The 12,481-nt window shown below is 47.1% G+C and overlaps 1 protein-coding gene across 2 annotated transcripts in view; it reads left to right on the top strand.

Annotated features, from left to right (window-relative positions):
• CLPB (ClpB homolog, mitochondrial AAA ATPase chaperonin) overlaps nt 1–12,481 on the top strand; it is a 193,253-nt gene that overhangs the window by 132,360 nt on the left and 48,412 nt on the right. For both annotated transcript variants that reach the window (XM_027866236.1, XM_027866235.1), the window contains one exon: nt 1,607–1,706. In XM_027866236.1, coding sequence (XP_027722037.1) covers nt 1,607–1,706 — 100 coding nt within the window. The remainder of the gene's footprint in view (nt 1–1,606; nt 1,707–12,481) is intronic.

Below are 12,481 nucleotides of genomic sequence, written 5' to 3'. Positions count from 1 at the left end.
ATTAGAAAGAGCACTGGGCAAGAAACCAGGGTCTGCAACCCTGGCCAACTTCCCCGCTCTTGTCCTTAATTTTGTCTTCTGCAAAATGGGGGTAACAGTCATCACAATGGATGCCATTTACTTTATAAATGTGAACAGTTCTTTCATATTGTGCTGTCAGATCAAATGGTTATCACAAATTTCGCAAAGTAGTTTGTAATTTTCAAGTGGATGGCGTAGAAGTTCCCTAGTCTGGCATTCAAGGCCTTCCATAATAGGTGCTCAACTCAGCTTCTTAGGCTGTGATGGCCATATCTCCTTATAAGAACCCTCCAGGTCCCCCTGCCTAGAATGCCCTTGTGTACCCTCACTACTGGTCTGAGTCCTTCTTATCCTGCCAGGTGCCAATCAAGTCCTACCTCTTCCATGAAGCCTTCCCCAGCCACCCTGGACCCACATGTTTTTTCCTCCTCCATTTTGTATTGCTCTATTATCATAACATTCTAGATCTGGGTAGGCGCATAGAGGTGATCTAGTCAGACCCCTTCCCTGTAATGGTGTGACCCATCTTTATCTCCCCCACCACATAGCCAGGCAGAGGGCCTTGCACTCAGTATTCATTTGTCACAGATCTGCTGATGGACTCAAGGGAAACATCCCATCTCAAGGCTCCCCTGACTCTCCTGTCTCACTCATTCCCAGAGACTGGATGCCCCCTGGCTCCCTGAGAGCTGCCTGGGCAACAAGGGCTTTATCCTTCAGGCATTTGAGTTCCTAGACCTTAGCCGTAACAGCTGAGGTGCTGCTGACACCCCCAGGCTCCTGCATATCAGCGTATATCAGCAGCAAAGGCAAGAGATGAGACCTGAAGAACAGAAAGGAGTAGGCAGAGCAGGATCCTTATGCCCCCTGCTTTGGCAGATGTGAATGATCCTTAGGAAGGAAAACTCTGTAGCTCTCCATGTTTGGGTATATGTGCACATGTGTACACATAGGAGGAAAAAATGTGGGGAAGGAGAAAGACTGTTGGAGCTGGGGGGCAGCTCTGCCCCTGGCCGGCCGATGCAATTGAACAAACTCATATTCGGGTCCTGGCACATATACAGCACTATGCCCAGAGAGGGGGGATGATCCAGAGTTTGGGTAGGATGTGGTCCCTGTCCTCCTGGAGTGGAGTCAGCCTTACTTCTCCACGACTCAGTTTCTTCACCTGTAAAATGAGGTCATACGGCAGCTAAGTGGATTACCATACAGGTCTGTATAAATCAGAGATGACCCTGGTTTGGAGTTTAAACTCATTTGCAATATTAGCAGATGTTAACTTTTGTTTTATGTAGCGGTTCATGAGTGTGCACTTGTTTACACACATATTTGCCCAGATACACACAGTGCAGACATTCCCCAAGAGTTGGGCCATAGTAACTAAGAACCCCCACCCCTACCCTGCTCTCTTCTGAGGGGCTCCTTGATATAGTGAAACCACTACAATCCTTCCCATCCCCAGTAAGGATTTGTAACCTTCTGAGACCTCCTAGTGCCCATTATTAAGCTCTTACTATGTGCCAGGCATTGTGCTAAACACCTTAATCATTATGTCTCTCTGATCTCAGACCCTTATCTTTTCTCCAGGAGCCAGCCCCCTGCAGTGTAATGAAATGGGTCACACACCAATGGACTATGCCCGGGATGGAGAGGTCATGAAGCTCCTGAAGGCCTCAGAGACCAAGGTGAGCCATTTTTAGGGAGAGGGCAGTGGGAAGCCTCTTGTGCATATAGAATATGGTACAATGAGAGCTCAGCCTGGGAGCCAGGGGCTGCTTGACCTTGGCTGAAAAGGGCCTTTCCCTGCTTGAGAAAGTCTCCTCAGAGCTCAGAGATTCCTGTCTTCACCTAAGGAGTGGTATCAAGCAGATCACACTGCTTCAAACCCTCTCCCTTTGTTTCCTCCTCCCAACTCTCAGACTCTTCAGGCTTGCTTCAGCACCTCACCCTGCTCCCTGGGCAGCCCACACTGAGAAGTCCCCCTTTTCTTTGCTTGATCCTGAGCCACACAGTTCTACACTTGACTGTCTCCCATACTGTCCTGTTCGACCTTTGTGTGTGAGTTTCTTTTTCCCAGCCAGACCAAGAGCTCTGTTAGGGCAGCCTCCTGTCTCTCCTACTCTGCATTTTCCCTTGTATCCAGCCCCCAGTTTAGCCATGTGCAGGAATCAGTACTGGTTGGTGAAGGCCTCGAGGTATAATGGAAGGTAAGGCTCTCTCTGAGCCCAGAAGAGCGGGGCTCAAGTTTTTCCTGTCACTTAGTAGCTGTGTGACCCTGGGCAAATTATTTCTCCTTTTTGGTCCTCAATTGCAAATTTAGAATAATAATACTTGCACTATCCTGACTTTTGTTAGAAAGGTGAGGCCAAAGAGAACAAGTCTAATGCCTTTCCAGTGGAGTCAGAGAGTAGCACAATAGATAGAGCTTTGGATCTGGAGTCAGGAAGACCTGAGTTCAAATCTGGCCTCAGACACATAACGCTTACTAGCTGTGTGACCCTGGGCAAGTCATTTAAGCACCATCTGCCTCAATTTCCTCACCTGTAAACTAGGGATAATAATAGCACCTATATCCGAGGGTCCTTGTGAGGATCAAATGAGATAATATTTTTAAGGTATTTAGCACAATGCCTGGCACATAGTAGGAGCTTAATAAATGCTTCTTTCCTTTCCTTTCTTCTTTCTAAATGACAGCCCTTCGGGTCTTTAAACACAACTGTCCTCTTCCCCTGAGTCTTCTTTTCTCCAAATTAAACATCTCCATTTCTTCCAGCTGTTGCTTGTTTACATGAATTCGTGACCTATCACCACCCTGGTGGTACCACGTCCTGTAATCCCTCTTCCGTTGTCCAAGATCTTTCATCTATCCCTGACAATGCTTCACATCCCATCTGGCAGTTCTGATGCACCTATTCCAAGTAACTTGAATTCATTTGAGCCGCTTGAGGTGACGTATGGATGTATGTATGGATCACTTGAGTGATACTTGGGAGACCTGGGTTCAAATCCTGCCTCAGACAACTACATGACAGTAGAAAACTCACTTAATGTCGTCAGCTTTGGATTCCTTTTGTTTAAAATGAGGTTAAGGGGGCAGCTAGGTGGCACAGTGGATAGAGCACCGGCCCTGGATTCAGGAGGACCTGAGTTCAGATCTGGCCTCAGACACATAACGCTTACTAGCTGTGGGACCCTGGGCAAGTCACTTAATCCCATTGCCTAGTCAAAAAAAAAATTGAGATTGATAATAATACCTACTTCACTGGGCTATTGTGAGAATAAAATAATATGTAAAAAGTTTTGTACTCTTAAAGGCACCATGGAAATGCTAACTGTTATTATTCCCCAAGGGCAGGAATCCCCACTGAGAAAACGTCACTCTGCCTCTGACGACCTCATAGTTAGGGAACCTTCTTCCTTTTGGGGCAGCCCATTTCCCTTGAGGTATCTGTGATTACTAAGAGTTTTTCCTGATATCGAGCCTACCTTTGCCCCTCTCTGTGTTCTTCCTGTTGCTCCTGGTTCTACATTCTGGGCCAAGCAGGACAGTGTGATCTCTCCTCTACATGGTAGCCCTTCCTGTGTTTGAAAGTAGCTGTCCTGTCTCCTCTGACTCTTCTTGCCTCCAGACTAAATATACCTAAATCCTTCAGCAGATCTTCATGTGTCATGGATTTGGGTCCCTTCACCATCTGGATTGCTTTCCTCTGGACACTGCCCAGCTTATCAGCATCCTTTAAAAACCCTAGTGCCCAGAACTAAAAGTACTCCAGATGTGATCTGACCAGGACAGCGCACAGAGGGGACAGCCACTTCCTTATGACTGGAAGCCATAATTTTCTTAATGCAGCTCCATTTCACATTAGGTTTTTTGACTGCTGTCTCACTCCTGACTCATCAGATCACTGAATTTCCCAGTTCTTTTTTTCAGACAACCATCTATGTAAAATCATGCCTCTCTCATCTTATACTTATGGTATATAGTGATAAATTTTACATTTATCACTATTGAATGTCATCTCGTTAGACTTAGCCCAGCACTCGAGACCATCAAGATCTTCTTGGATCCTTTCTGTGTTAGCTATCCCCTAGTGTTATCTGCGCATTTGATGAGCATGCTATCTTTGCCTTTATCTAATAAGAATGATAGATAGCACTGGGCCAAGCGCACACTCCTATGGCACTCCACATAAGACCTCTTGCTGAGGTGATATTGTGAGCCATCCACACTTCCTCTGAGTCTGGCTATTCGACCATTTTGGAGTATACCAGACTATGCTATTATCCGGTCCTCATCTCTCAGTCTCTTCCACCCGGATAGTATGAGTACTTTATCACATGCTTTACTAATCTCAGTAAACTGTATAGATAGCCTTCCCTTAATCTCAAACCCCCTCTAACCTGTGGCTACAGCGTGGCCTCCGGAACGGCTGTTGGCCAGCTCATACGGTAAGAGTTCACGTGTATATCTTCCACTTTGATCCCCCTCCCCATCTCCAGGCATGCATCTTCAGACCCCTGCTAGCCCATCTTCCTCTGGATGACCTTTCACTCACCAAGTCCAGAACTAAACTCCCCTTTCCCCATTGCCTGACTCCGCCACTGGCCCCACCATCCTCCCAGTTCCCCAGACTTGGGACTTGAGAGTTCTGTTTGACTCATCCCTCACGTCTGATCCAGTCCAGTTAGCAATTCATATGTTTTACCTCTAAGTTCTAAACTTGGCTGTTCCTCCCAGAGACCTAAAGCATACATTCTAATGGGAAATTCTCCAGACTAGAAAACAGGATAACCAGGTTCTAATCCCAGATCTGTCACTCTCTGGGTGACTTTGGGTAAGTCATTGTATTCTCCAGGCCTCATTTTCCCCATCTGTAAAATGAGGGAGTTGTACTGACTAAATTATCTTTAAGGTCTCTTCCAGTTTTAACATCCAGGCCCTAACCGCCTGCTTCCTGAGGTTCACAACAACCTCCTGACTGGCCTCTCTGCCTCCAGTCTCGTTCCCATTCTAGTCCCTCTGATGGCCACTGCCAGAGTAAGCTTCCTAAAACCCAGCTCTAATCACATTCCCAGTCTCTCAGAAACATCTAGCAGGAGGAAAATCCTGGCCTTGGGAGCAGAGACCAGGTTCAAGCATTAGCTTGGACTCGTGCTAGCTCTGGAATTCTCGCAGGCCATTTTATCTCTGAATTTTAGTGTCCTCATCTGTCAAACAGAGAGAAATCCTCATGCTACATTTAGCAGGTTGTTGTGAGGAAAACACTTTGCACTGGATGGAAGGATAAGCCACTTCCACTATTTATGCTTAACATCTAAGCTTCTCTGCCTGACTAGTGAGACTCCGTTATCCGGCCCCATCCTGTATTTTCCACCTTATCTTTCCCTGTTCCCTAACACACTCAAGGGTCATATGTGGGTCATTTTTAAATAATTACTTGGTGTTCCAAAGCACTTTGTTCACAACAGCCCTGTGAAATTGGTAGTAAATACCATTATGCCCATGTCGTTGTTTAGTCGTTTTTCAGTTGTGTCCGACTCCATGACCCCTTGTGGGGTTTTCTTGGCTAAGATACCATTTCCTGGCACTCTATGCCTCCTATGGGCATAACACGTGCAGCTAGTACTACTGGGGGCAGCTGGGTGGTGCAGTAGATAGAGTGCCAGTCCTGGAGCTAGGAAGACTCATCTTCCTAAGTTCAAATCCGACCTCAGACACTTACTCGCTGTTTGACCCTGGGCAAGTCATTTAAGCCCGTTTGCCTCAGTTCCCTCATCTATAAAATGAGCCAGAGGAGGAAATGGTATCTTTGCCAAGGAAACCCCACAAGGGGTCGTGGAGAGTCGGATCCAAAGTGCTTTGGGGTCATCTAGTCTAACTCTCTCTTTTTGTAAATAAGGAAACTGATCCAAAAGAGTGACTTGCCAAGGTCACATAGGAAACAAATAGCAGAGCCAAGACTGATCCTGGGTCTGCTGACTAAACCCAAAGTTCTTTTTCTTACAACGATGATTCAAGTGAGGTCCAAAGTATACTGTGAGTTTCACAAAGGGAGAAAGATCCCTGTGGGATAGGATAGTCAGGGAAGGCTTCCTGGAGGAAGTGACATTTACTCTGGGTATTGAAGGGCAGAAAGGATTTCAACTAGCAAAGAATTGAAAGTTTAAAGTTATGGCCACATTTTAACTAAGAGACAGAAGAGAAGGTTGGAAATATATCTTTATCTCTATCTCTCTGTACATGATGGTAGATAAAACAAAAATATGGGAAGCTGGCCCATGATGAATACACAGCTAAGGGGGATGTGCTGGGATAAGCCTGCATTCCCCTCCCTGCTCCGCAATCCACTGAGACTGCTGGGGAATTTATTGCTCATTTTAATCACACCCAGAGAATGAATTGGCAGGAATATTAGCACAATAGGCCACCACATAGATTTTATTTGCATATTCCCATGACAGACTAGCAAGAACATTTCCTATGTATTTTTAATTTGTTTAGGCAGCAGCTGGGAATGCAGGGTCCCCATGGGCTGCAGGATCCACTGCTAGGCCTAAGTGTCTGCCAAGACGGTAGGGCAGGTGAGCAGCAGAGTCAGCTGCCCAAGAAGACCATCAGGACCCAGAGGAAGGGCTGGGCCGAGGCTGGGGATTAGATATCTTCAGTGGTCATTATAGTTTACACCGTGTTTTTATTCAACACAGACCTGTTCTGGGGCAACATAGTATAACAAAAGGAGTGTTTGATTTGGAATCAGGAGCTGAATTCACATTCCTGCACTGCTACTTGTGGGACCTTGGACAAGTCTCTTCCTCTTTATCTCTTGGCCTCAGTTTTCATATCTTTAAAATGACTTTTATCCCCATCACCTAGCACAGTGCATTTCACATAGCGGAAGTTTAATGTTTGTTGGATGGATGAGTGGATGGATGGATGGATGGGTGGATGGACAGATGGACAAATGAACAAATGTATTCTGTGTCTCCACCAGTGTTGGGCTCTTTGGGAAAAAGAAGAGACGTGAAGAGAGTTAAAGTTGATCATCTCTAAGGTTCTTTCTTTCCAGCTCTGAATCTTTTGAAAGGCATCTATGATTATCCCCATTTTATAGCAAAAGAAACTAAAGCTTAGAGAGGTAACCCAGGGTAGTTAGGACTCACACCCAAGCTGCCATACTCCAATTTCAGTGCTCTCTCTAATGAATCACAGGTGCTGTCATAGATTTGACCTTGCCCATCCATTTGGTCCAAGGCCATTCTTCTCTTTCTACTGCTCACATGGCACTAGTTACCTCTCTTTTCCCGGTCCTGTGTTGGGCTCTGCAATGGAAGATACAAGAAGAGGAAATACGGGTCCTCCCTGGAAGTGCTCTCAGCTTAACAAGCAAGGTGATGAGACATGTACAGAGGGAACTGCCAGAGAAGGGGCCAGAGAGAATCAAGGGCTTGACTGAATGACAATTTTATCCACCTGTGTGATTCATGAAGTAATTTCTGTAGGGGCTTGGGGGGGGGGGGGCAGTGGGGAAGGCAGAGCCCTGTGGGCTCAAGTAGTCAAGGAAGCCTCCCTGCAGGAAACAGAGGCCCCCCTCTCCCCCCACTATCCACTTATCACCTGGAACGAGGACCTAAGCATTGCTGCCATGTGCAAGACCCTTACCAGGCCTCTTTTTCACTGCCCCTCAGAAACAGGGTCTTTCCCAAGGGATTGGCTGGAAGGCATAGTAGAACCACATAAAATAGGAATTCCAAGCCACTATTTCTCTCGCTTGACTGGCTGGCTGTCTTTGTATCTTGAGAATGGCAAATAGCAAGGGTCTGCCCTACCCTTCTGTCTCCTCAGGCCCCCAGTCCAGAGCCTGGAGCTCATCATTCAGCCAATGCCTCCTACGTGCCCAGCCACATGCCAAGAGCTCCTGTAGTGCAGGGCCACTTTAGTCCTTCATTGGCCATATGGTTGAATATCTACTATAATTTAAGCTCCTTGAGAGTTAGAACTGTTTGGCTTTTGTCCTTTTGTCCCCAGCACCTAGTGCAGTGCATTTCACATAGTAGAGGCTTGATGCTTGTTGGATGGATGGATGGATGGATGGATGGATGGATGGATGGACAAATGAACAAATGTACTCTGTGTCTCCCAGTGTTGGGCTCTTTGGGAAAAAGAGGAGACATGAGCCCAGACCTCTTGGAGCGCACAGTCTGGTTAAGGAGAGAAGACTCATACCATGAATCATTGAGGACAATATAAGATTGCATGTGGTCAGCTACTAACCTATGCGTCTCTACCTCTAAGGATTGTATGAGCTCAGAGAAGAAAGCAGTCAGGGTGGAACGGATTATTGGAGAAGGCTTCCTGGAGGAGGTAGGACTGGAGGAGGGCTTTTAGGACATAGTAGATTTGGATAGGGAAAGAGGAGGGGAGAAGGCTTTCTGGGCCAGGGGATGGCATGAATCATGGTGGGAATAAAAGAATTTTAAATAAGCTAAAGATGGGAATGAGCCTGGCGGGTGAGAAGAGTGGCATAGCTGAGGTAGAGAGAACTGTTGAGAAGGCGAGGGCTGAACCAGACCGGAAGCCTCAGTCGCCAGCCTGAAGATCCAGAACCGGACACAGAACCAGCGTGAAAGCCAGTGACGTTTTATGGTCCGGGAAGTGCAGAATCACAGAATCTCAGAGTTTTAGGGGCCCTCAGAGGCCAGCTAGTCTACCTTCTCCCTGAACGAGAATCTTGTCTACAACATAGCTAACAAGTAATCATGGTCAGCTGTCTGCCTGGAGACCACGCCCTGGGGGAATCCGCTGAAGACTGGGGAGCTGTAACCTGGAGGAGGGAAGGACAGATCTGGGAGTGATGGGTTTAAGTTGGTGACACGTGAGAGGTTAGCTCGATAGAAGAAAAACCTTCTTCTTAAAAATTGGAGTCATCCAAAAGTGGAATCCCTGTCTCATGAGAGTGGTTTCCCTGCCACCGAGGCTCAGGCAGAACTCAGGTGACCACTTGTCAGGGATAGGGATTTCTCTCCATATGGATGGGGATAAATGACCTCTCAGGTCCCTTCCAAATAGATTCTGATTCTGAGACTGGATAAGTGGTGGGAAAATGTGGAAATGGCCATGGGGGAAATGCAGGCATCTCCAGGCTTCAACCAATTTCCCCCTCCATTGGGAATTTATTTCCGCAACCCCCACTGTGTGCTCAGCCATTTACAAAACTGGGTTGTAAAACCAGCCCTCCAAGGTGACTTTCTGTGGGATCTAAGGCAATCCCAAATTCCTATTCACTCTTTAGTACTGACCTGAAAAGCTAAGTGAGGCCCAATTCCCATGATCCTTCTGTGTCTAAACAAGGTTAGCATGACAGCCGGTGGAGGAAAACAGCAGCTGTTTCCTTCTGAGCCTTCTCTTCTGTAGTCTAACCATCTTCCATTCCTTTAACCACTCACCATCTTCTGAAAACACTCCAGCTTGTCAGTACAACTCTTCAGATGTGACACCATGTCTTAAAGATCTTTGTGCCTGTTCCTCCCTACCTTCCCCCCCGCAACATGCTCCTTTCAGAACAAAGCTTGCTGGTGGTCTTCTTGTTGGGTCAACCTACTTGTCCTGTGCCCTTCCCCTTCCTCTCTCTGACCACAAAGAGTGATCATCCAAAGACAAGTCCACCTGTCACTCACCTTTGTTGCTTCTGCACCACCCCTCCTTCCCCACATCCTTTTTCCTGCTTACCCTCCTCGCATTTCCCCTTTCTGGAGAAATGGAACCAGGTAAGATACAGGGGTGGCTTAGCCCTTATTCTTGGCTCTCGTGTAAGCAGTCCCACCGTGCTGGCCAACTCGGAGCCAGGCCTCAGCCCGGGGCCCAGATCACTTTCCTGTAAATGTCGTCACAGCCAGGAGGGGTGCCATGTCAAATCAAGGATGATGAGAGCCAGTGAACGTGATTACCCAGCCCAGATTAGCTGCTGGGAGCCAGTGGCTGCCGTCTCTAGGTAAGGGCTGTAGAAACTAATTGCATGTGTCTTTTATTAAGAAGATGGCCTTGCTTGCTCATGTTCTTCTAGGCACCACACCCCCAGTGCCTGCCAACCAGGCATCCCGTGCCTCCTCTGGCACAGGCCCCTTCTCAGCCCCCTCCTCCAGTGGATTGCCTCAGGACCCAATTGCCTTTCTCCCAGTCTGCCCTAGAGGAAGTGCTGCATTTGGGCCCAAGACCGTGCCACTGATAGAATCAAAAGATTTTAACCTGGGAGAGACCCATAGTCCAACCCCCTTCTTCTACAGAGAGGGAGTTAGAGCCAGTATTCTTACTGCCAGAGACAGAAGAGGAAACTGGCCAAGAGAGGTTAAGGTGGTACAAAACAGTGCCAGAACTCAGACATAGATAGCCAGATGTCACGCCAGTGTTCTTTCTAAAACATCATACTGTCTGTGCATCTTCATCCTCATGGTCTCCAGCTAAGCCCAGGCTTATTCTGTCCTACCCAGCCTGTGACAGTCAACCTCCTCCAGGCCCTTCCTATTCCCTTCCTCACAAATGCCTTCTCTTCTGGACTAGACTGCAAGTTGCTTGAAAACAGGACCCTTTTCTGTTGCCCCTAAGCTGACAAGTCCTCAGTTTGTACTTGCATAAGATCATTTAGCTGTTTACAGATTGTAAGTCCACTCAGAGTTTGATTAGAACTTGAGGAGGTGAAACATCAGCGACCGGTAACTGGGATATTTCCAAATGAATAAGGTCTATGCACACCAAAGGACAAAGGAGTGAGGCTAATCAAAGAATTAATCCAGGCCTAATCAGCAGCCGGTTGGTCTTTTGGGATTCTCTGGCCCTCACACGAATAGGAAGCCTGGTCTGCCTACACCTAGCAGAGGTATAAAAGAAGGCAGAGCACAGGAGCATCCCCCAGGGTCAGGGTCCACATCAGTGTCTCGTGCTCACTTGTATCTTCTAGACCAAGATCCTTAAGATCTGCTGTCTTATCTTAGGTGACTCGGTGACTTAGGTTGTTCCACTTCTGGCCACCTTTATGCTGCTCATCATGTCTACTTCCTCCAGACCAGGGCTTCTTACACTTTTTCCATTCATGACCTCTTCAGCACTTCTTAAACTGTGCATCGAGACCCCATATGGGGTCCAACCTGGCCCTGCCCAGCACTGCACTCCCCTGCTGCTGCCACATCCCAGAGGTACACACTGTTTCCTGCAGGAAGGGGGATGGGAACCTAGACAGAGTCCATTTCAGGACCCACAGTAAGGAGCCAGCCAGAGCATCCTGCCTGTCTGCTATTCTTCTAGCTTCCTAAGAATGAACTAGCCTGGAAGGGGACAAACAGCAGACACATAAAGACCATGATGCTCTGTCCTTTCCTTCAACACACTCAGGAAAGGTCTTCAAAGTTTCCGAAACTCTCAGAAGTTCAACCAGTCTTCAACAGGGGTTTCCCAGTCTCTGCTTGGATACTTCATGGACGAAAAACTCACTAACTCCTAATGCATCCTGGTCCACTGTGGGATAGCTCTAATTAATCTTCCTCCCCATGGCCTCTACCCATTAGCACTAAGGTTGTCCTCTTTGGCCAACTGAACAAGACTCATCCTCTTCTCCGCTGTCTTTAAAACATTGAAGCTCAATTAGAAAGGATTTTAAAGGGCATCTAGTCCTACCTTTTGTCTACTCAGGAATTCCCTGTACCCCGTTCCCAGCAAGGTCATGCAGCCTGTTTGAGAATTTGCAACATTGAAAAGTTCATCACCTAATAAGCAACCCATTTCACTGCTGGAGACTTCTAATTGGAGGAAGTTTTATTTTTTTTCCCTTTTATTGGGTCCAAGTCTTGCTTCTATTAACTGCCATCCATTGGAGAAGTTCTAAGATCTCTTTCTAGCAATATCTTACCTGCTTTAAAGAGTGCCATTGCAACAGTGGGAATAGATGAGTGTGATGTCATATCCAGTGGTCTTTTTCTCAGTCTTCATCCTTTTTCAATTCAGTTCAGCATCTGACACAAGGAACCATCCCCTCCTGAAGAACTCTCCTCTTGGCTTCAATGACATTGTACTCTCCTGGTTCTCTCAGCATGAATATCTTTCAAGGCTGTCTTGGGGCCTTTCCTCCTCATCTCTATCTATCTATCTATCTCTCTCTCTCTCTGTCTCCCCCCCCCCATATTAAGTTATATCTCTATACAATTATCAGATCTGTGTATCCAGCCCTAATCTGTTTCCTGAACTCTGGTCCTGTGCTGCCAGCTACCTTCTGGAAGGCCCACCAAAAACTTAAACTCAGCCTGTAATTTCATCAGTGGATGGAGCTCCCATGGTGAAATCATCTCTGCCGGGGTAGATCTATACCTAATTTCGCAGCATATAATTTTAGAGAGTTGCCTGGGCTATTAGAAGGTGAAGGAAGGGGCAGCTAGGTGGTGCAGTGGATAGAGCACCGGCCCTGAAGTCAGGAGG

The sequence above is a fragment of the Vombatus ursinus genome, unplaced genomic scaffold, assembly GCF_900497805.2.
Source record: "Vombatus ursinus unplaced genomic scaffold, bare-nosed wombat genome assembly UNPS02014780.1, whole genome shotgun sequence".
NCBI classification, from domain to species: Eukaryota; Metazoa; Chordata; class Mammalia; order Diprotodontia; family Vombatidae; genus Vombatus; species Vombatus ursinus.
Note: the sequence above shows the minus strand (reverse complement) of the source record. Positions and strands in the feature narration are given on the sequence as shown.